The sequence below is a fragment of the Thunnus thynnus genome, chromosome 18 (genome assembly GCF_963924715.1).
Source record: "Thunnus thynnus chromosome 18, fThuThy2.1, whole genome shotgun sequence".
Classification (NCBI taxonomy): domain Eukaryota; kingdom Metazoa; phylum Chordata; class Actinopteri; order Scombriformes; family Scombridae; genus Thunnus; species Thunnus thynnus.
The window spans coordinates 20993478-21015959 of NC_089534.1; the positions used below are offsets into that span (position 1 = coordinate 20993478).

Consider the following 22482-nt stretch of genomic DNA (forward strand, 5'->3'; position numbering starts at 1 on the left):
GGAGGTAATTTGATGAGTCCTTTTTAGTTCACACTTAAAAATCTATATTTGTTTTTGTTCTTTTTTTCCATTTTAAGTATGTATATAAATCACTAGTTTGATTTGTGTGAATAGCCAGAACTTACAAGAATGAATTTATATAGTGAACCATAACGAGCAGACCTCATGACCAGGCTCTTTCAGGAAAACAACCTAGTTCTTTTCTTTGTTTCCCGTCAGCTGCTTTTGTAAGGTGTACCTTTTGTTTCCTGTAACTGACTTCTCCCTGATGGCTCCTATAGTACAATGACTGTGGAGCGTCTGGAAATTCCACTGCGCTGTATCTCTCTCGTAAGCACATACTCACAGCAAGACAGGCTGAATAACAAGCTGGCGACAGATCCTCAATTCCTGCTCATGTGAGGGATATTAGCAAGAATACTTCTTACTAGTAATTACTCTTTATGTAATTTGAGGCAATAAACGTGTCAGTCTTCTGGTCAGGTAAATGAGGGTTTGACAGCATGCACATTCAGAGCATGTTTTGGTGACAGCTACTAAACGGACGAACTTCTGTGGTCAGCAGTTGGAACACAGAGTTATGAAACTATACCTACTTCTCCATTGAGCCTATGACCTGGGAAATTCTGCAGTTATTTCTGTCATATACAGTACAGATCATGCTGGTGTTGCCATAAACAAACAAGTTAACCTTAGATAAGCCAGTTTCACTAATCATTAATCACTCTAACTCCAGACTTTCCTCTAAATCAACCAGTTATTGTTTTAATAAATACACCATTAAGACTGTGATACGAGTCTTAAAGTTAGAGTCCAGTATTTGCATTACATATGTGTTTAATATGAATTTTGTTGCATTTAAGAGTTAGTTATATAGCATATATTTCCATATTCAAAATAGAAAACCTTCAAACAGCTTTTTTCACAGAAGTCGTTTTACATGTTAAAGTAGGAGAAGCACAGGTGTAAATAATGAAACTAATGGTGACTGAATTCCATTTTGCTGCTTGACTTACTGGGACACTTGAATCGAAAGAAGCCATCGTTAACGTTATTAGTAACATCGGTGCTTTTCTTACTATGAAGAGTCAAAATGTTTGCTGTGAAAAAGATCTATCAAATACTGACAGTAAATTTGACTACAGTGTCAGAATGTCCATGCACCGTGGAGGGGACGGAAACAGTGAACGCTGTCAACAGTTTATGGCAAAATGTATTCATTTAGTAAATCTGTGTTTTATATGCGAACTGTGATGTTATTCTTTTGCATCCTGTCATATAGTATTGCTGCAGCAAGCAGGCATATTTCCAACAACCTCAGGAAAGTAATTGATTATTTTATAATGCAATGTACTTGTGTGTACTTTCTCCTTTTTATTATTTCTGACCAAAAGCACTTAAGAGCAAGACAAGTCATTGACTATTTATTACATAAAAGCAGTGGAAGAAACTCAGCAGTCAGATCCTTTACTTAAGTAAAAGTCTACAATATAAAATATACACTATTACAGGTAAAAAAAAAGTCCTACATTCAGAGTTTTATTAAAGTAAAGGTACAAAAGTGTTATAAGCTAATTGCGTATCTCAATTTTATGGCACTTTATACTTTAATTCAGATAAATTTTAGAGGCAAATATGATACTTTTTTCTCCATTACATGTATGTGACAGTTAGTTTGCATTTGTACTTTCACTCAACTAAAGATCCTGAATATTTCTTCCACCACTGACAATGTATCACATGTTTTATCTGTACAAACTTGCATCTGTAGGGTCACTGCAGCTGTCAGATAAAAAATCACAAATAAACAGCAACAGCATAGAATTGAAATACTCAAAGTTGAAACTAGGCTTAAAAATTACTGCTTATAATACTGCTTATAAACAGTGGTTTTTAAAGTCCTTCTCTGCTCAAAATGTTGTTTTCTTCTTGTTCTTACAGTTGGATGTTGTTCACTTCATTGTGCAGAATGATGTATGTTCAGAGTTTGATACTAGAAGGCTGTTTTCACTTTCATCTGCTGAAAGAGGAAAGTTTCTTAGCTCAGTGAAAATCAGATTTGAAGTGGCCTTTGAGTGTGACATCACAACTATTTTTGAAGCCAATCCTGGTCCAGTATTCAACTTACACAAGTGTGACGTGGAAACGTAAAGCCCCCAGTGCACAAACACTGAGAATGAACTTTACAGTGAAGTAGGAGACATCTTGTGTCCAGCAGTTAAACTTCTGAAATTATTCACATATTTATATATTCTTGATTTTTTAATCAGGGAGGAGTAGACGCCATTTTAAGGATTTTAAGTATTTTACTCTTTTTATGTGGAAAAAACCACATCAAACACACATTATTGTTTCAAGTAGAGAATTTTGTATATCTTAATTAATTTCTGGAGGGAATTTTTAAGTAAATGTCCTCAGAGGTGGAAGAAATATCAAGCAGATCCTTTACTTCAGTAAAAGTACCAACACAGCAATGTAAACATATTCCATTACAAGTAACAGTCCTTCATGAAAAATCCCACTTAAGTAAAAATACTTAAGTATTTTGTAGTAATGTATTTAAAGTATTAAAGTAAATGTAGTGATTTATTGTTTATTGAAATGAAACCATGTGAGGAGTTTAGAGGGAAAAATCACAATTTGGTGGAGCTGCTAACAACCCATAGACATCTGAACTGTGACCCCGACTACACACTGCTGTTTGTAAGACATCAAAAGCCAAAAAGGTTGTAAACCACTGATTTAATCTGTGTACAACTGTGTTGTATTTTACAAGCTAGTTATATTATGCATTGTATCAAATCTTCAACTGGAAAGTAACTAAAGCTGTCAAATAAATGTAGAGTGGAAATATTCATGGAAAGTACAAGTACCTCAAAACTGTTCTTAAGCAACTTGTACTTCTGTAAATGTACGAAGTTACTTCCCACCACTGAATGTACTTAGTATGTATACATGGGATCCAACCTCCGGCACAGGGAGGCAGCAGCACTGCGCAGTTGCTCCTCCACACCGACAGGGAGCAGGACCGCCGGGCGGGCGTCTGTTCACCGTCTCCGGGAATCCTGGAGAAAAGAGGAGGGGGCCTTTCCTGCTCAAGTGAACACATCGGCTATTGAGCATAAGTTGCAGACATCAGAGCTAAAGGCGGCTAGTCCGAAAGAAGGCTATCCCCTAATTAATAAAATCTCTACCTGCCGGACCCGGGCGGCTTCATGCTCTGCGTCAGCGGAGACGTTTGAGTCTGTCGGCGTGTGTGCTGCGCCAGGTGTCGGCCACGGAGTGAGGGGAAAATGCCTTCTTTTTCATGGAGGTAACGTTAGAGACCAAAGAGGAGCTAACTGGAAAAATGTGTCATGCTAAAAAAAAGAAAAAAGAGTTTTAAGTGGACACGAGCTTAGCTGGCTACAGACTGATATGATTGTCCGCGTGCTATTACGCCATTTGACCGTCAATTTCCGTTACGCGTCGTTATACTGACTGTCTTCAAACGGCTGGTTACAGTAAAGCTGTTGTTTGTTGGTGTAACAGTTTGTGTACAAGACCGGATTTAGTGATTTGGGGGCCCCCAGGCAAACTCTGTCCTGCTTTATTTTCACCCTTTCTTTAACTAAATGTTAGCAGTGGTAGATGTACTCTTTACTCGTTGTTCTTAGGTAAAAATATTAATACTACACAGTGAAAATACTGTGAAAGTACTGCATTCACATTTTTACTTAAAAGTGAAGAGTGACGGAGAGGTATTAACAGCACAATGTAATTTAATTTACTTAGTTTGTGTTCAAGCTTTTAATTCTTATCTAATGCTGCATAGTTTAATCAATATATCTGTCAGGTAAATGTAGTGGTATAATGTTTTCCTCTGAAGTAGAAGTACATAGTAAATAAGTAGTATACAGTTGCATTTTTAAAGTGATTTGGGGCCTTTTGCAAGTTATTTTGGTGTACAATGAGTTAGAATAGTAATATAATTCAATATTTTTCATATCTAAACATCATAATAAATCTACAGCTGTTGGGGGCCCAAGGCAGTGGCCTACCTTGCCTAATGGTTAGAGTAAGAGTTATAGCAAGAGTTATACTGCCACTCTTCATGTTTTTTTTTAATTGTTCTTCCTTGTGTACTTCATTTCATTAGGTTTTACCAAAATGAAAAAGGCTGACATAAATGTTTAGCCTTTTTCATGTCAGCTCATCCAGTTTTGTAATTTAAATTGAATACTTTGGTGGCACCATTTTTGGTAATAAATGCCATAAGAATTTGTAATTTGATAAGACGTATGCCAGGGCAATACAGCTGAGGTCACAGAGTCTGATGGGTCACACAATTTGCAGCAACACCAGTCTGGGTTTTTCCCTTCTGCATTGATGTGTTCACTGTGAATCAGCTAGCTCATTCAGACCAATGAACGGTGAGAAATTCACTTAAAATGTGAACATCTACCAGCTACTGACAGATAAATGTCCAAATTCACCAGCCACTCAATAGTAAATCATTAATCTACCAGCCACTTTGATATTTTATCAGCATTTGACTGGTGTTAATTTTCCACCCTCCCACCAGCACCTAGGGAGTAAAAGTTACATAGCTATAATGAAGAATTGAGCCATTTGATTATTTTTTTAGCGAAAGGAATGTTTCCGTCTCAGTCCATATTATCTGCTGTCAAATTTTAACACAGGACTCTATCAGCCTTTTACAAGCAATCCCTTCTCGCCTCAGGTGAATTTTGGCAGTGCTCTCTATAGCAGCCTGTGGGTTGGCTGGCCAGCCAGTGCAGAGCATTCCTGCATGTAATAAAAGCTGCTTGTTCAGAGCCCAGGTCTTGCTTCAGTGGGCTATTGGCTGGCCAGGCCACAGCCGAGTCCCACACAAAGAGGCTCTGTGTGAGTCAGGCACACAGAGCCTCTGGCCTCACTCCGAATGGGACACACAGACTCTGTGCCACGGCAGCAAGGAACACACCTTTTTCCTGGGAGTCTAGGGTTTCACCACAGGTGTGCTTGACTCAAAAGTGTTACCTAAGCTGTCTGTGAAGGTGGGTGATAAAACCCATCCCATCTCTGCATGTCTTGTTTAACAGGTTATGGTTTTTCTATGGGATTACCTCCCATATCTGCCACAGCTATCATATCAATTACCAGATGATGTTTTGCATAAGAAGGCAGAACTGCTCCTTAATTAGTAAGTAAGTAAGTAAGTAAGTAAGTAAGTAAGTAGACTTTATTTATAAAGTGCCTTTCAAAACCAGAGTTACAAGGTGCTGTACAATGCAAACAATTGTGAGAAGCATAAAATAGAATAAAATAAAAAGTTTAACAACATGAAATATCAATATAAAAACAATGAAACCATAAAAACTACACAGAAGGCAGGCACCGAAGTCATATACAACAATAAAAACAGTGATAGCAACACAGAGCAATCACACGTTATGAGATGAAGTGCTTACGAAACAGGTGAGTTTTTAAGAGCTTCCTAAAACTATGGACAGACTCTGCGTTTTTTATTACTGAGGGAAGATGGTTTCAGAGGGTGGGGGCCACAACCACAAAAGCACAGTCACCCTCGGTCTTAAACCTAGATTTCAGGACAACCAGAAGGCATTGGTCGGTAGACCTCAGTGATCTCACCGTGGCCAGGGGACAATAATTCAGAGATATAAAATGGGGCCAGCCTGTGTAGTGCTTTATAGGTAATTAAAAGAATTTTAAAATCAATTCTGCATTCTGTTGGTAACCAATGTAGGTTGGCCAACGCTGGTGTGATGTGTGCCCTATGTTGTGTATTAGTTAGCAGTCTGGTGACCACATTTTGGACAGACTGGAGCCGAGACACAGAAGAGTGATTCAGGGTTGTGAACAGTGAATTGCAATAATCAAGACAGGAGGACAAAAAAGCATGAATTATTTTTTCAAGATCTTGAAAGGATAATATAGCTTTGGCTTTTTTTTTTTTTTTTTAGTTAATTAGTTAAAAGGTGAATTCTACTGATTTCGCACACTTGTCATGGGTAGTACTATTCAGCAGTGTGAAAACAGTTGTATAGTGTGGCTCTGTAGGGAGTTTTCTAAACTCGGAACAAATAACTCTAGTGATTTATGGGTTATGTCCCCCAAACTTTATGAGAGCAATACTAAATCGCAGGAGTACCTACCTCTTTAGAACTTAGTGACATTATGAATAGTAAAATGTCTGCACAGGGCACCTCTGATGAAAGTTGCTTCTGCTTCAAAACGTGTAAGGTGACAAAGCATTTTTCTGTTTGAGTGATTGGTCCCAGCCCAGTAAGGGGAAACACACTGCCTTTGGGTGTCCTGTCAGGGTGCCTTAGAGCACTAATAAATGGATTTGACAGAATTAAAGGCTACATAGTGTATCCACCCAGTGTGACGAGGAAGGGAATGAAGTTTAATGGAGCTGACATGCTAAAAGAAACAAATAATCTTAATTTATTGGTTACCTAGTTCATGTTAAATGAATTCAGACAGATGTAAGAAAGTAGAAATAGCATTAGCATTTCCATGTAGCCACCCACGTAATGTTTACCATCCGCCCAATAACAATGAAATAGTATTTTGTAATTTTGTGTTCTTGATATATTGATCTTATTAAACCAAGCATTACAGAGAGAATTCACAGTCTGTATTTGTCAGTTAATATTGCCAGATATTGAGTCGTGGACCCACAACTTAAGCTCCACTCCGGCAGACACACAAATACCTTGTCAGATTTTTATTACTGAAGTATTTAGAGTGATATTTTTTCTGTTTTGTACTTCACAATGTGGCCTGATATACAATTTTCTATTGCCCTTCTAGGATTTGGCTTGCACTGGTGTTGCTTCTCTTCCCTTCCTCTGTTGCCGCAGAAGAAGAGTCGTCACTTCTCGAAGGCTGGCGCGATGTCTGGCTCTTTCGCTTCCTCATCAACATGCTGGGATACTCCTCCATCATTATTCCCGGCTACTTCCTCATTAGCTACTTCAAGCGTAGTAATTACCTAGAAACAGGTTTGGGCTTACAAATTTGAAAATGTTTGGCAGTTTAAGTAAACAAACTGGTTCCTGACCACCTTTATCCCAAGTTCATATATTGTTTTATTTATGTTTCTCTTTCTCTCAGGTAGTGGGATTTGCTACCCTTTTATCAAGACCTGTGTGTTTGGCAGTGAGGCCAAGACAGGTCTATTGGACGATGTGTCGGTTGCACCCAGGAACGAGGGTGATTCAGGCTCATCAATCAGACAGGTTGTCAAGTTGATCTTTTGTGCGGCTGGACTTCAGGTAGGGATCCTCCCAGAAAAGTCATTTAAATACATAAAGCTATGTGCTGCTTAATCCCATAATACCTGCATATTAAGTTTTTCTATTTGTGCAGCAGTAGTGAGGGTTGCTTTGTTTGTTTTATCTAAGTATAGTCCGACTCAGTTTGGTCTGCTCTCAGCTCACAGGTGATGATTAAGAGACACTGCTGCTGGCCAGTAACTTCACCATCTACAAAAATCAAGCTCTACATTAAAGCTGTAGTAGTGAATATTTTTATTTTAATAATGGACCAAACAACAACAACAGTGTATTTCTGCTTACTGCAATTTCTTATTCTTAGGCATCGTACCTGACATGGGGCGTCCTGCAGGAGAGGGTGATGACACGTTCCTACGGAGCCACAACTCCAGAAGAGACAGGCGAGAAATTCAAGGACTCACAGTTCTTGGTCTTCATGAACCGTATCCTGGCTCTGACCGTGTCGGGCCTGTGGTGCATCCTGTTCAAACAACCTCGCCATGGAGCTCCAATGTACAAGTACTCCTTCGCCTCACTCTCCAACATCCTGAGCAGCTGGTGCCAGTATGAGGCCCTCAAGTACATCAGCTTCCCTACTCAAGTCCTGGCCAAGGCTTCCAAGGTCATTCCTGTCATGCTCATGGGCAAGATCGTCTCCCGTAAGAGCTACGAATACTGGGAGTACTTGACGGCCGTGCTAATCTCAGTGGGCGTCAGCATGTTCTTACTGTCCAGCACGACCAGCAAGCACCCGTCCACCGTCACCACCTTCAGCGGGATCATCATCCTCGTTGGCTACATCGTCTTCGACAGCTTCACCTCCAACTGGCAGGACAACCTGTTCAAGTACAAGATGTCGTCAGTGCAGATGATGTTTGGCGTCAACTTGTTCTCCTGCCTCTTCACTGTCGGCTCGCTGCTGGAGCAGGGTGCCTTCTTTGACTCGCTGGCCTTCATGACACGTCACTCCGAGTTCGCCTTCCATGCCGTGTTGCTCTCCGTGTGCTCGGCATGTGGCCAGCTCTTCATCTTCTACACGATCAGCCAGTTTGGTGCTGCCATCTTTACCATCATAATGACCCTGCGGCAAGCCATCGCCATTCTCCTCTCTTGTTTCCTTTACGGTCACGCCATCACCGTGGTGGGTGGCTTTGGCATTGCCACAGTATTCCTGGCGCTCTTCCTGCGGGTGTATGCCCGTAGCCGCATGAAGTCAGGCCGGCGGTCAGCGCAGCCGCTCGCACAGGTGTAGCACTCCGAAGTCGCACCAAACTGGGAACTGAGGCCACATTTTCTGTGGTGCTTTTTCTGTCTATTTGTGTGTATCTATTTTTTTGTTTGTTTGTTTTTGTTCATTTTTACCATTCTTCTCCATTTTTTTTTTTTTGTTAGCAATGGTACAGAAAGGGATTCTGCAGTTTCGACTCTTACACCAAGATGCCCCCAAGGGGTCAATGTGATTTGTCAGGTCAGCAGTCACAGAAGTTTTCGAGTGCCTGTAAGATTGTCTAATACACAAGTCCCCATCTACAAACTGCCTCTTCACAGTCTGACAGTTGGTTTTCTTTTTCATAAACCACCGTATGTGGCTTGTGCACAAGGTTACTGTGACCCTGAAAATTACTGTATATGTGAGCTGTATGGTTAAGCATTAATCTTCAAGCTTTTATGACATTGCCCGATACTTTACCCCAAAAGACAGTCATCTTCCATAACAACAACTGTTCTATCCAGTGAGTTGTCTCAGATGCTTATTGCACACTCCTCCATGTTGGAGAGAAGGGGCCTTTACATGTCTTAATGTTGGATTTTATCATGTAAAGCTGTAAACATAGCTTGAACACATGGTGCATATATTTCTATTAATATGTTACAGAAGATACCATTTACATTAGTGGGTGGTAAGCAGTTTGTGTAATAAAGAACACACTACTGTATAAATTGTGTCATTTTGCCCCAACATCACCAAACCAGATGCTGCTGTGGGTTTTCTTTTTTTTTTAATGGCACCGCATTATTTTAAGATACATTTTTTTGTTGTTGTCAAAACACAATTTTACTTAATGTTTTAAAATCAGGCTAAAATCATGTAAATATATCTCTTAAGTCATTGTTTATTTCCAACCAACTTGTCTGTTGTGTACTTTTGTAAAAGGACTGCTTCGTGTGTTTCACTGTTCCATGTGAATGTTTGGCAAAATACTGAATGGATGATGTTGATGATGCTCATAGCTGTCACAAAGGATGTGGAGATGGACCCAAGGGGGAGTTTGCTGAACAGAATACAAGGGAAATGCAATGTTACTGGTACCTTGTTTTTATCATTCTATTTCCTCTGGTTACTGGATTAATAATAAAACACATTAAATTAACTTAAAACTATGATGTGAAGAGGTTTGATTTGACTGTTTCACATTGCTTGTGCAAAAGGATTTTCTTCATGGTCAGTGCACTTTGCTTTGGAGGTAATACAATAATAATAGTAATAACAATAAACCTTATTCATGTAGCACCCTTCACACACAAAATGCGGAACAAATGAAAACAAAAGCAAAAGTTGATAATTTAAACAACAAAAGAAACTTGGAATTGCATTTAAAAGGGTGCAAAACAAATCATAAAATATAAGTTAAACAATGCTTGGAAAAGTTTCAGTAGTGTACATGATTTAAAAACAAGATTGAGTTTAAAGCCAAGATAGCAGCTCTTTGAGGCTGGCATGTCTATTTAAAAAAAAAAAAAAAAACACCTGAAACTTCAGTACTGTCATATTTAAATTTTTACCTTGGTGATAAGAGTAGGGAAGTCAGGGAATTGAGATCAACCACAAACGTCACTGCACCAATTTGCACATTAATCCATTTCCTTCTAAACCACAAACGTCAACATAATGTAGGCTCTTGAGAAAAGTCAGGGGGTTGCAAAAGTCATTACAATTCACTCTCTGGGAACCATGAATGTCTGTACAAATCCAATCTGTAGATGTGGAGATTCTGACCTACAGGTGATGCTAGATAAAAAGTCAGGGGAACAACAAAGTTGGTGTGTTCATCCTCTGGGTGCCATGTATGTCTACCAAATTTTATAGCAATCCATCCGTCGGTTGATCTTTCAGTCTGAACCAAAGTGGTCGGCCGATCAAGTGACTGACCACATTTCCGCTAATGTGGCTAAAAATGGAAGTACAGTAGTAATAACAGAATTTAGGTAAAAGGAAGTCTGAAACATGGTGCACAAAAGTCTCAGTCAATGGCCTTGGATTCAACAGCAGACAATTCCACAGTTTGGGTACAAAACTACAGAAATCAGCATCACTGTAGGTCTTTGTATTAGCTTTTGGTGTGGTGAGCACCATTAGGTCTGGATCAAAGTGCTATACCAGGTGTGGATCTTTGCTGTATGTCAACCAAATATTAAATTTAGTGAACTAAATGGAGGCAAGTGCAGAGACTTGAGTGACGTGAGCTCTTTCATTGTTCCTTAAACTCTGGTGGCAACATTCTGTAATAGCTGTAATTAACTTCAAACTTGCTTGGGAAGACCTATGAACAATGCATTGCATTGGGAGTAAAGGGGGATCAGGTCAACAGCATCAACAACTATATAGAATTTTTATCATCTGCAAATAAGTTGACAATCTCTTCTCATGAAACAGGCAAACAGGGTTTTGTCCTAACTATTTCTTTATTGCTACTGATCTTACAACAAACAGCGCAATGCCCTTGTTACTGTGGTAGAAGATAGTCAGCAGTTGCCCTGTGGCTCAAGATGCAGATTTTTGGCTCTAATGGCAAATGTGATTTTTATTTTCCCTCCACCATCTCTTCACACTCTTTCCCCTCTTTTCAGTCTCATCAAGAAAAGACAGGATTTTTTTTATCTGAGCTGCTCTAAACTAATTCATAAACTAGACCACTATTATGATTCACCTTAATTCAAACTGAAGACTGGGTTTGACTGTGTTGTTTGAGAAGCATTTCCCCCCTTGGTTTATCAATCTCACAGCTGCTCATTGGGGGAATTTCCCTGCACCTTTCATTTTACAACATCCTACACCACATCTGGCTTGGAGCAGTGTGTCACAGCATCTGTGTCTCTGCTCCTCTTTTCAATAATGCAAATGACAAACAAAACAGGTGTGGGGGGGGTAAAAGAGGTTGTGGACCTCCAGTTTCAGTCCACAGTCGAACCAGTCACTCCGGACTCTCACTCTGACTGCCGGGATGACCCCGGTTGAGTGTTTTATTCTAACTTTTATTAGCCAAGGGGAACATTTGACTGTTTTAACAATGCCCGACATCACTTGGAGCCTTTCCCGAAACAACCGTGGTCTTCTGCTGATACCTCGCAGAGAAGCCGAACAGGAAGAAGATTCATGGCTTTGTCACGGAAACGAAGAAGCTGCTGAGAAGGTTAAAAGTATCAACTCCTTTTTTAAAATTGTTTTTTGGGAGATGAACAAGCAGCCAGAATTTCTAACCTTTATGTCACCACCACGCACTCAATTACTGTACAAGTGGAACATAAACACAGTTTGACAGACCATGTGTGAATCTCTCCACTCCCTTTCATCTAGTCATAAAGGTTATCATTTTCGTGGGTTCCTGTATTTTATGTTTCACCATACGTTTTTTATTTCTCTTGTGTAAGCCTTTTATCTGCACATCTTGCTTCCTTCCTACTCAGTGTGGGTGGGTGATCCTGTTCCTGTCTCTAGTATTTACCAAGTGCTGTCAAATATGAGAAGTAACACTGTGCTTGATGTGTGTAGCAAAATTGTTTCGGATCATAAGTGGCAGTTGTGTTTTTTTCTGGTATTTTGCATCGTAAATGTCATGGAAACTAAATTATGCCGCTTATACTTGACACACAGGCCTGCTGGATGAATGTGGTTGCAGGCGTAATACTTATCTCCCTCAGTGATATAAAAACCACACTTGACTGTGGTGGCCTGTTATCACTACTGAGACATTAATACACCCTTAGAGGCACAGTATGTAATTTTCTGCCGCTATGGGGATTCTCAATCCAAGCAATAACAAAAGACGGAGTTTGATGATGACGTGAAGTAGCGTGGGATCATGGGTGCTGTTGTCTTCATTGTTAAACAACCACCATTGCCGTCATTGCAGTCAGCTTCTCCTGGTTAGGATTTTTTCATTGCTCATTGTGTTCATTGCTCAGGAGGTTTTTACGAGGAGCCAAATTATCCGCAGTGGTTAAGAATCGTTGTGTTTTTGTTACCTTAGAATGAGCCTTTTTCCCTATGTAGAATTTATATCTAAATAGGGAGCGGGTCCTCTTCCACGAAGCCCACCATGTTGCACCGCCATGTTTCTACAGTAGCCCAGAACAGACAAACCAAACGCTGGCTCTAGAGAAGGCCTTTCATGCTTTTTGCAAGTTTCGCGGCCACCGTAGGTTCTCCTACATGCTTGGAAGCAGAGGGGTATTCAGTTGGTTGCAATCTACAACCTCACCACTAGGTGCTACTAAATCCTACACACTGGTCCTTTAAGCCGATTTCGTGGCTTTTCTGCATTGACAGCATGTAATGGAGCGAGATACAGTGCAGAAACAAGACACGACAGGCTGCAAAGGTCATGAGAAGTGTGACACTGCAAGCAAATGTAATACACCGCAGCCCACTGAAACACCAGGAACCCCCCAAACCCACACACACATAATTAATGCATAACGCATTTGTGGGTTGACAACAGATTTACACATGAGAGTCAAATGTTTCCACAGGAAGTCTTTTGTTAAAAAAGGGCAAGTCAGACCAGTTGCACCTTTCAAGTTTATGAGGGAAACCTCCACCAACTCTCGATGAACTTAAGTAGGAAATTTCCACCAGCTGACACACAAAGATGTTACTACAGAGCCAGACGGCCTTTTAAAGCCACCCATCAGAATATTTCCTGTTAGTCTAATTTGCTTTCTTTTTCAGTCTACACACAGTATTCCATAATAAAAGACATCCATCTTATCTACAACCTTTGACCAAACTCATCATCATTGGAAAGAAACTGAAAATAATCTCAATTGTCGATATGACATTTATCTCACAACAATCAGTTACATAATCACAGGATAACAGCCTGTTTTTTCAGGTGGAGATATACCATTAATAATCACACTTATACTGTGTAATCTCTTGGTTCCAGACATCAGTGTCCTGTGTCAAACCAACCTCTATCCCTCTATCTATCTCTACAAAAATGTTATTTTAAAATGAATTTCAGCAGCTCTGGAACCAATTACACTTACATTATGAAGCCAAAAGTATGTCTGCAATACATAAAATAACAAAACAAACTCTCAACAAGGTCCACTCAGAAGCTGTTCTGGAGCTTTTGAGCGTAACACGTGATCTTCTACTGTTTGCGCAACTGTTATGGAAATGTAGATGTTCAAATTTCCATTTTTTTTATGAGCACTTTAAAGACTTAAACCTTTCAAAGTTCATTCTGGTCAACTGCTGTTTCTGAGGTAAACAATGATGAACTCTGAAACTCAACATACTTACATGATATTTTATACAATAGTGTGCTTCCAACTTTAGCGGCAGCAGTCTCAAGAAGGCCCTCCACGTGGTCTAAGGATAGGGGGTATCACATATTGCACAAATTGTAAAGCCCCTTGAGGCACATGTGTGATTTGTGATACTGGTATTGATAAATCGAGGCAGCTAAATGGAATCCAGCCATTATTCATTTTCTTATTTACTTTCCTACTTTGAGATGAGGAAGTAAAACCCTGCAGCCAGTTCCCAAAATCTTGTGGTAAGCCTTCAGAAAAGAGTGAAATCAGTTACAGCAGCAGATTAATACCTATCGTTTTGGAATGAGATGTTCAACAATCACATATGGATGTCTGCATATGTACTATAAGGGACATATATAGTATACTATACTATAATATACTATACTATACTATACTACTAAATGCATTATTTTACAGTCATTCCCATAATGTACACTTATACAAAGATATTCTTGTTCATTTCTGTTCTATGATGCAAATGATTTATAGATGCTGCAAATTAAGAAGGTGGTCAAGTGAAGAAGGTGTGTCAAAACAAAAGTGTCATCTCCACCATGTTTCTGAATGACACAGTTTAAGTTCCCCACTTTCACTTTGACTGCAGCGAGTGTGTGTGCACACGGTTGTGCTGAGGAGGGACAGACACCCACGCTTCACTATTTTACTGATGAGAGCAGAAGATCTGCCACCACCTCCTCAAAGCTGAGCAAAACCCATGACTTCCAGGAAAACTACATACTTTACATTTCCCCCAAATAGTTCTGCTGATGATGCCTCATACTTTCAAGAAAATGTGTTCAGCATGTGCCGGTATTTTACAATGTAGTTCCACGTGTGTTTTAATACCATGTTGATTGACAAATTGCCGGAAGGACTCTTTTTCCGTTCCTAAATGTTTTGCTTATCTACTTCACTGTGTGACCTTTTGCTTTAGTCACATATTGCTAGTAAACACTTGTATTGGTTTTACGTTTTGTGGAAGTTCAAATCACTGATAACAGATAATTTGTGAATGAACTTTAATTTCAAACTTTCCATGCACAACCTCAAATTTCTAATGTCATCCATAACACAATTGAATCTGAGTGAAGTGCCTGTAGATTCATAATTTTATCCAAGAACATGTTTAATATCATCTTTGATAGGCAGCCTTGGTGTTATAGGATTGCATCATCTTGTTAATTAAACTTAAAATAAACACTTGAGCAGGGAGGTATTTTGATGACATTTGTATCTTCCTAACCTATGGGCACATTTACAGTTTTTTAGGCTAAATTACAATTTTTATTAGATCTAGAGGGTGACAATTAGTCAATTAATAGAACAACAAATAATGGACAACTTTTGATAATCAATTTATCATTTTGAGTCAATTTCAAGAACAAAAATATCCAAATTCTCTTTCCAGCTTCTCAAAGTGAGAATATTATCTGGTTTATAAGTCTTCTATGATGGTAAACCAAATATCTTCTAAGGGACAAAACAAGACATTTGAGGGTGTCACCTTGGGCTTTGGGGAAAGCGATTAACATTTTTCACCATTTTATAGATAAAAACACCTAGTATATTAATCAAAAAAATGAACAGATTGATAATGAAAATAATTGCTGCATCCCTGTTACATTCCAATGTAGATTATGTACAAGTCAGGGTGTACAGTTGTCACTTCCAGTGTCAAAACACGAAAACAGGCTTAGAGTTGATTAGTATGGAACTGGAGCAGCAGAAATTTCAAGGAAGCCCCCCCCCCCCTTAAAATAGTCTGATCCTACTTGAAATTTTACAGAATGTCTCCACCTAGTGGTCTTCTGAGAGAACAGTCTAAACCAGTGTAACATATTTCAAGACAAAATGTCAACATGCCACCCCGAGTGTTGATTATTGTCAATATAAAGTAAATGTTTCCCTCTAATCTTGCAAAATTGATAGAAATATGTGCAAACATCTATTTTAAGTAAAGGTTCTTCCTGTGATTAAGCCATAGATACAACAGAAAGACAAAAGTAAGGTATTACATCTTTAATTTTTTGCAAAACAAGACTTGGAATACAGACAAGCCTGGACTCAGGCAAAGGAATCATACAGTCCTCTCTCCATGCAGCGTGCAGTGTTGCACATGAGCAGAACCCACCCAAACCCTCACCAGACCTGATCTGATAATGGAATGTACCATTCCCATGTTCACACATTTACCACTCCAACATTTAAAACTCAGTGCAACAGGGTACTCGTTAAAACAAATGTGCTGCCACCATGAACTTATACAGCAAAAACCAAAACTGCTTTTCTTAAAAGGGTCTTGCAGAGTAATGCTCTAGACACAAGAGCAACACTGGTCCACCACACAACATGAATGACTATTTGTTTTGCAGTTACTGCAGTTTTAAAGGATGAACAATTGAAAAGTGAGGCTAAAGTGTTAGAAATCTGGGGGTTGGTTTAATCGACTTCCTCCATGCGTGAAGCATCATCTTCACCGTCGCCTTCTAGTGGAGGAATCTCATCTGGGACGGATGTAGAGGTGGCCTCATCTGTGGGGACGTCATCGTCATCGATACCTATGTAACAAAGGGGAGTTTGTTAGGGATTGATACAAGTAACAGGGATGCCAAAGCTACCAATATTGATCTACAATGTTGACTTTAATGTCCTTACCCAGTCCGAGTTTGATCATTCTGTAGATGCGGTTGGAGTGGGTCTGTGGGTCGTCCAGGGAGAAGCCTGAGGACAACAGAGCGGTCTCGAACAGCAGGATGACAAGGTCCTTCACAGCCTTGTCGTTTTTGTCAGCTTCGGCCTTCTGCCTAAGGGTTTCCACGATAGGGTGGTCAGGGTTGATCTCCAGGTGCTTCTTGGCCATCATGTAGCCCATGGTGGAGTTGTCCCTGAGTGCCTGGGCCTTCATGATCCTCTCCATGTTGGCCGTCCAGCCGTAAGTGCTTGTCACAATGCAGCAGGGCGACGACACCAGTCTGTTGGACACTGTCACCTGGAAGAAAAGTCAAACGGAGGACTTTGAGCATGCATGGTGTTTGAACAGTAGGTTGATCATTTTAAAACTCAAGAGGGGGTAACTCCAAGTTAATAAAGCATGCAAAACAGTCATGTTAGGAATAATGCTCACACACACACACATCCAATCCATGTATTGGCTCATAGGTTTATCAATTTCACCACACCTTTAATGTCTAGCCTATGAAGACCCTTTTTTATAGTAGCACACACAGGCAGGGCCATTAGCTATGTTTGCAGGTTTTTCATATTCTGTAAAACCAAATGTATAAATTGAAATCCAGGCATCTGTTAGAACAGTATTACAATGACATTCATCATGAGTTAGGTTTTCAAAAAACAAAAACATTCTTAACTTGCAAAATCTCCACACAATCTGAACTAGTCAAAAACATTTTGCAAACAGGAACTCATTCAGGGCACACTTGATAAACAGGAGACCTAAGGGGGCACCTCAAGGCTGCATGAACTCACCAGAATACAAGTTAGGACCAACTAGGCACCTGTTACCAAACAAAACACTGTCAACTGCAGTTGTGATTTTTAAGAGTAAATCCTAGAGTATGAAGGGAAGTTTGAGGTCAACAGAGAATCATAACCATTAGGATCACTTACCTTCTCCACTTTCTTGTCCAGGATCTCCTTCATGAGCTTGCAGAGGTTCTCGAACTTTGCCTTGTCCTCCTCCATCTTTTTCTTCTCCTCCTCGTCCTCTGGGAGCTCCAGGCCCTCCTTGGTGACAGAGACCAGGCTCTTGCCATCAAACTCCTTCAACTGCTGGACGCAGTACTCGTCAATGGGCTCTGTCATGTACAGGACCTCGAAGCCACGCTTGCGGACACGCTCGACGAAGGCGGAGTTGGCCACCTGGTCTTTGCTCTCACCTAAAGAGAAGTTAATGATTAGCGTTATTCTGGCAGATCAAGTTTGCTTGTTACTAAATCATTTTGATGCATGCATTGAAAATTTTTCAAAAAAATTAAATGTTTCAAGGAATTAGGGTGGCAGCAAACTCAACAAATCTAAGAGATTGACTCACCAGTAATGTAGTAGATGGATTTCTGGTTGTCCTTCATGCGGGTGAGGTACTCTGTGAGGGAGGTGGTCTCATCTCCAGACTGGGAGCTGTGGTAACGCAGCAACTCAGACAGCTTCTTGCGGTTTTGAGAGTCCTCATGGATGCCCAGCTACAGACGATAACGAACGGTTACATACTCAGCAAAACCACCCTCTACACCAGTAGCCTGCATCACAGTGCAAGATCAATTACCCAGCTAACTTTGGGCTTGACTCTTTAAATAGTTTAACTTCTACTATTGCATGTAATCAAACTCTTCCAAGTGAATAATTCATAGTTCCAAGGCTAAACCCAAGATAACCCTCCTCCTGATACCATAAAAATTCAACAATGTTGCCTGACTTAAAATCAGAGGCAACACACAGCGTTTCTGATTGCGATACTGTGTGAGCTCTGGGGCCATAAACAATATTTAACTACTATCCAGCATTTTGTTCCAATACGGGGGAAAAAAAAAATAAAAAAAAAAAAAAAAATAAATAAATCATACAGCAATACTAAAGTGACTATAGCACTAAGTGACTAGTCTACAGCATATAAGCACTGTAACTCGTGTCGTATACACTAGATGTACATGTAGTAAATACATGAGCTTAATTCTGATTGAAAATATAGAACTGTTCAGCCATGTAGTGCATTTTAAAATGTCTGGCTAATAACTAAAAACTATGACTAAACTGCCTTAGAAAGCTAGAGGGAACAGCAACTACTAAATTAAAGAATAAACCTTATGAATCCATGGAGAGGCACTGAAGACGTAAGGAGTGCAATAAGGAAGAGGAGCTTTCATTAAAAAAGGGATGTTTTTAAAAAAAACAAAACAAAAAAAAACAAAATTGCACATTTCTTTCAATTACCTTGATGTTCTTGGAGAACCCTTCATAGAACTTCTTGTAGTTTTCCTTGTCCTCAGCCAGTTCGGCAAAGAGCTCCAGACACTTCTTGACGATGTTCTTGCGAATGACCTTCAGGATCTTGCTCTGCTGCAGCATTTCTCTGGAGATGTTGAGGGGCAGGTCCTCAGAGTCCACCACACCACGAACAAAGTCTGGAGGTGGAAATTATGAATATTTAATTTAAGGCTTTGTTATGAGAAATTATACCGGTAACTTTAAAAGTGAAGAGCTGTGGTGTGGAACTACTACATTGTTTTGTATTAACTGTACTCACTCAGGTACTCTGGGATGAGCTCTTCACAGTTGTCCATGATGAAGACTCTCCTGACGTACAGCTTGATGTTGTTCTTCTTCTTCTTGTTCTCAAAGAGGTCGAAAGGTGCACGACGGGGAATAAAGAGCAAGGCCCGGAACTCGAGCTGACCCTCCACTGAGAAGTGCTGTAAGGGGGAGAATTCACATGTTACTTGTGCCCGTTTTATCCAGGTTGCAGGCTAAAACATACATTAAAAAAAACAAAAACAAAAAAAAAAAAACAAGTATTTTGCATTGCACAGCATACCTTGACAGCCAGATGATCCTCCCAGTCGTTGGTCAGACTCTTGTAGAACTCTCCATACTCCTCATTTGTGATGTCATCGGGGTTCCTGGTCCAGATGGGCTTGGTCTTGTTCAGCTCCTCCTGGTCGATGTACTTCTCCTTGATCTTCTTTTTCTTCTTCTTGTCCTTGTCTTTGGAGTCTTCCTCATCGTCAGAGCCTACATCTTCGATCTTTGGCTTGTCCTCAGCCTCCTCTTTCTCATCCTTCTCTGCCTTTTCCTCCTCTGCCTCATCATCACTGATCTCCTTGTCACGCTCCTTCTCCACCTACGCATCAAGAGTGACCTGATTTTAACTTCACTGAGTTTTAATTAGCTAAAAATGGAGTGAAGAATTCCAATGAGTCGAATTCAAAACTTACAAACAGGGTGATGGGATAGCCAATGAACTGAGAGTGCTTCTTGACGATCTCCTTGACCCTCTTCTCCTCGATGTACTCGGTCTGGTCCTCCTTCAGGTGCAGGATGATCTTTGTTCCACGGCCGATGGGCTCTCCTGTGAACACAGTTGCACAACAGTGAGCACATTTTGTTCAAACAAGCTGCCACGTTAGAGGATGAAGCAGGCAACATCGACTGGAACATCAGTATTCACCGGCACCACTGTTATCAAATGTCTCTATCTCAGCTGCTTTATTATGATACAAAAGACACTTACCGCTGTCGACCTTGACTGTGAAGGAGCCACCAGCAGAGGACTCCCAGGCGTACTGCTCATCATCATTGTGTTTGGTGATGACAACCACCTTCTCAGCAACCAGGTAGGCAGAGTAGAAACCCACACCAAACTGACCGATCATGGAGATGTCAGCTCCAGCCTAGAGGGAACACACACACAATTATAACTTCAATACAAGTATTCAAAATAAAAAAGTTTTGATTTTATAATTCTGATAGCATATCTATTTTATCTACCCAAGACTGAAACAGTCTGATACATGCAACCTTTCCTTGTCTTGTAATATAATGCATGCCCTCATTTTCCACACTAGATCATGCACAACTGTAGTACCTGTAGGGCCTCCATGAAGGCCTTGGTGCCAGACTTGGCGATGGTACCCAGGTTGTTGATCAGGTCGGCTTTGGTCATGCCAATTCCAGTGTCGATGAGGGTCAGGGTGCGGTCATCTTTGTTAGGAATGATTTCAATTTTCAGGTCTTTGCCACTGTCCAGCTTGGTGGGCTCAGTCAGGCTTTCATAGCGGATTTTGTCCAGCGCCTGTAAACATTAAGTATCATTCATTAACACCATATTCAAAAACAAGTGATGGATTCTGAGAAAATTTAGAATCAATAAGTCCTTTACATATCATTAAATGCTTTGCCATACCATAAGCACTTGAAAACCTGCTTAAGTATGGTGTAGAATGAGAACTACAACAAGGGGATCTTGCAGACTTACATCAGAGGCATTGGAGATCAACTCCCTGAGGAAGATCTCCTTGTTGGAATAGAAGGTGTTGATAATCAGGGACATCAGCTGAGCGATCTCTGCCTGGAAGGCAAAGGTCTCAGCCTCCTCCTCTTGGTGCATTTCTTCAGGCATCTGCACAGAAGGAAATCATTAATGTTTCAGTGAACAGTACTGATTTAAATTATACTAAAATGTAAACTACATATGTCTAAGTAATAATAAACAAGCTGACTCTTATTAGAAAGGTTACCATATCATTTGAGAGGCTAAAATGGCTACTTGTTAGAACGTGTTGCACTCTACTCTAAACCTCTAATCCTATCGGTTTCGTTAGTCAATAAACAATAATATAATTTGATCACGTCCTCAAGCTGGTTTCAATATTGGACAGCTGCCATCGTGTTACTACAGATCGGCGGAAGTAGCCGTTCACCAACATGGCGTCGGACCGACAATACAGACAGACAATGGCCTCCGCAAACACGTGCTGAGGGACGGCAACTGACAAAAATAACAGCTAGAACACGCGCTATTATACGAAAACTCGTGATTAAAACGCATCAAGTCTAATCGTTAAAAGGTTGATTAATGAAGGCGGCGACAAACATAGCGTTAATATAAATAAATAGGCAAAAGATAAAGCCAAAACAATGACCTGTCATTTTCCAATAAATCGAATCACGGCTTGTCTTGTTTGATATTAACACTAACGTTAGTTACGTAACGGCTGAATGACCGTTAAAGGGCTAACGTTACTGGCAACAGAAATCACGGTTAGCGTTTATCAAACGTTGGCTCGATAGCTTTTGGTTAAGATTATTTATATAATAAAAAGGGGGAAAGGGCACATTTTGAGTTTATAACGTGAGTAAAGTTGTGTCATTCGTGGTCTTCAAACGGTAACGTTACGTTTAATAAACAGCGTTGTCATCTTCACCACACCTGCCTTTGTGCAACCCGAGCCCGGCCTAACAGCTCTGCAATGCCGCATTCTGTTACCCCGCTCAGCACCACACACACAGGCTGCCAAAACACCGAAATCTTACCGTCTAAAAGGATTAATTATTATGTAACACATAGACCGAACAGACCAACGAAGCCATTATTGTACCAGTTTTCACTCAGCATACTGCACTGATGCTAAGGTTATCGTCGTGACTCATGATGAGCTCTCATCGTGGACACATCCATGGACTAGTTCTGTGATGGCTTAGCAAAAACTCAAAAGATATTAACAGACCATAAGGTGTTATATGAGTAAACAAAATATTTGTGTACATACCTTGTTTATTCCGTTGACTTATCTTGAATAAAATGCAACCAGATATGTGTCCCCTCTGCTCTCTGACGCAGGGAAATGGAAAGGGACTTCCTCTTAATAGACCGGAATCTTTATACACATGCGTTTCAGTGTGCAGGTGTATCCATCCGCGTTGCACCATCCACCACTAAAACTAGTCTGTGGGTAAAACAGCTTATTTTATTTAAGAAAACAACACATTCAATATACTGGCTTAAATCAAAGTCATATTAGTGCATAAAGAGGTAGTAAATAACTATGATTATTGATATAAACAGGCAATTGGATAAGCTTGAGGGACTTGTGGATAGCAATAATGTTAATATCAGTGCAAGGTGATTTGAAGATGA

The 22482-nt window shown here is 40.2% G+C and overlaps 2 protein-coding genes across 4 annotated transcripts; one reads left to right on the forward strand and one right to left on the reverse strand.

The window, feature by feature from the left end:
• Positions 1-3080: 3080 nt before the first annotated feature.
• On the forward strand, positions 3081-9665 carry slc35b2 (solute carrier family 35 member B2). 2 transcript variants are annotated; one of them, XM_067572236.1, is made up of 4 exons: positions 3081-3313; positions 6823-7013; positions 7126-7286; positions 7609-9665. In XM_067572236.1, exons 1-4 carry the CDS (start codon positions 3294-3296, stop codon positions 8536-8538), a joined length of 1302 nt encoding a protein of 433 aa, XP_067428337.1. In that variant the 5' UTR covers positions 3081-3293; the 3' UTR covers positions 8539-9665. The 2 variants fall into 2 exon arrangements, with proteins under 2 accessions (XP_067428337.1, XP_067428338.1); XM_067572237.1 differs by lacking the exons at positions 3081-3313; positions 6823-7013; positions 7126-7286 and adding an exon at positions 7301-7525.
• A 6171-nt stretch (positions 9666-15836) lies between these two features.
• hsp90ab1 (heat shock protein 90, alpha (cytosolic), class B member 1) lies at positions 15837-22267 on the reverse strand. Of its 2 annotated transcripts, none has more exons than XM_067572956.1 (12): positions 22115-22267; positions 20821-20964; positions 20431-20637; positions 20077-20236; positions 19781-19914; positions 19381-19686; positions 19093-19258; positions 18780-18970; positions 17884-18031; positions 17460-17728; positions 16488-16821; positions 15837-16390 (listed from the first exon to the last, which is right to left on the reverse strand). In XM_067572956.1, the coding sequence occupies exons 2-12, from the start codon at positions 20962-20964 to the stop codon at positions 16272-16274; spliced, it is 2178 nt and encodes a 725-aa protein (XP_067429057.1). In that variant the 5' UTR covers positions 22115-22267; the 3' UTR covers positions 15837-16271. The 2 variants fall into 2 exon arrangements, with proteins under 2 accessions (XP_067429057.1, XP_067429058.1); XM_067572957.1 differs by lacking the exon at positions 15837-16390 and adding an exon at positions 17319-17347 and having other exon boundaries at positions 16613-16821.
• Between the last annotated feature and the right edge of the window lie 215 nt (positions 22268-22482).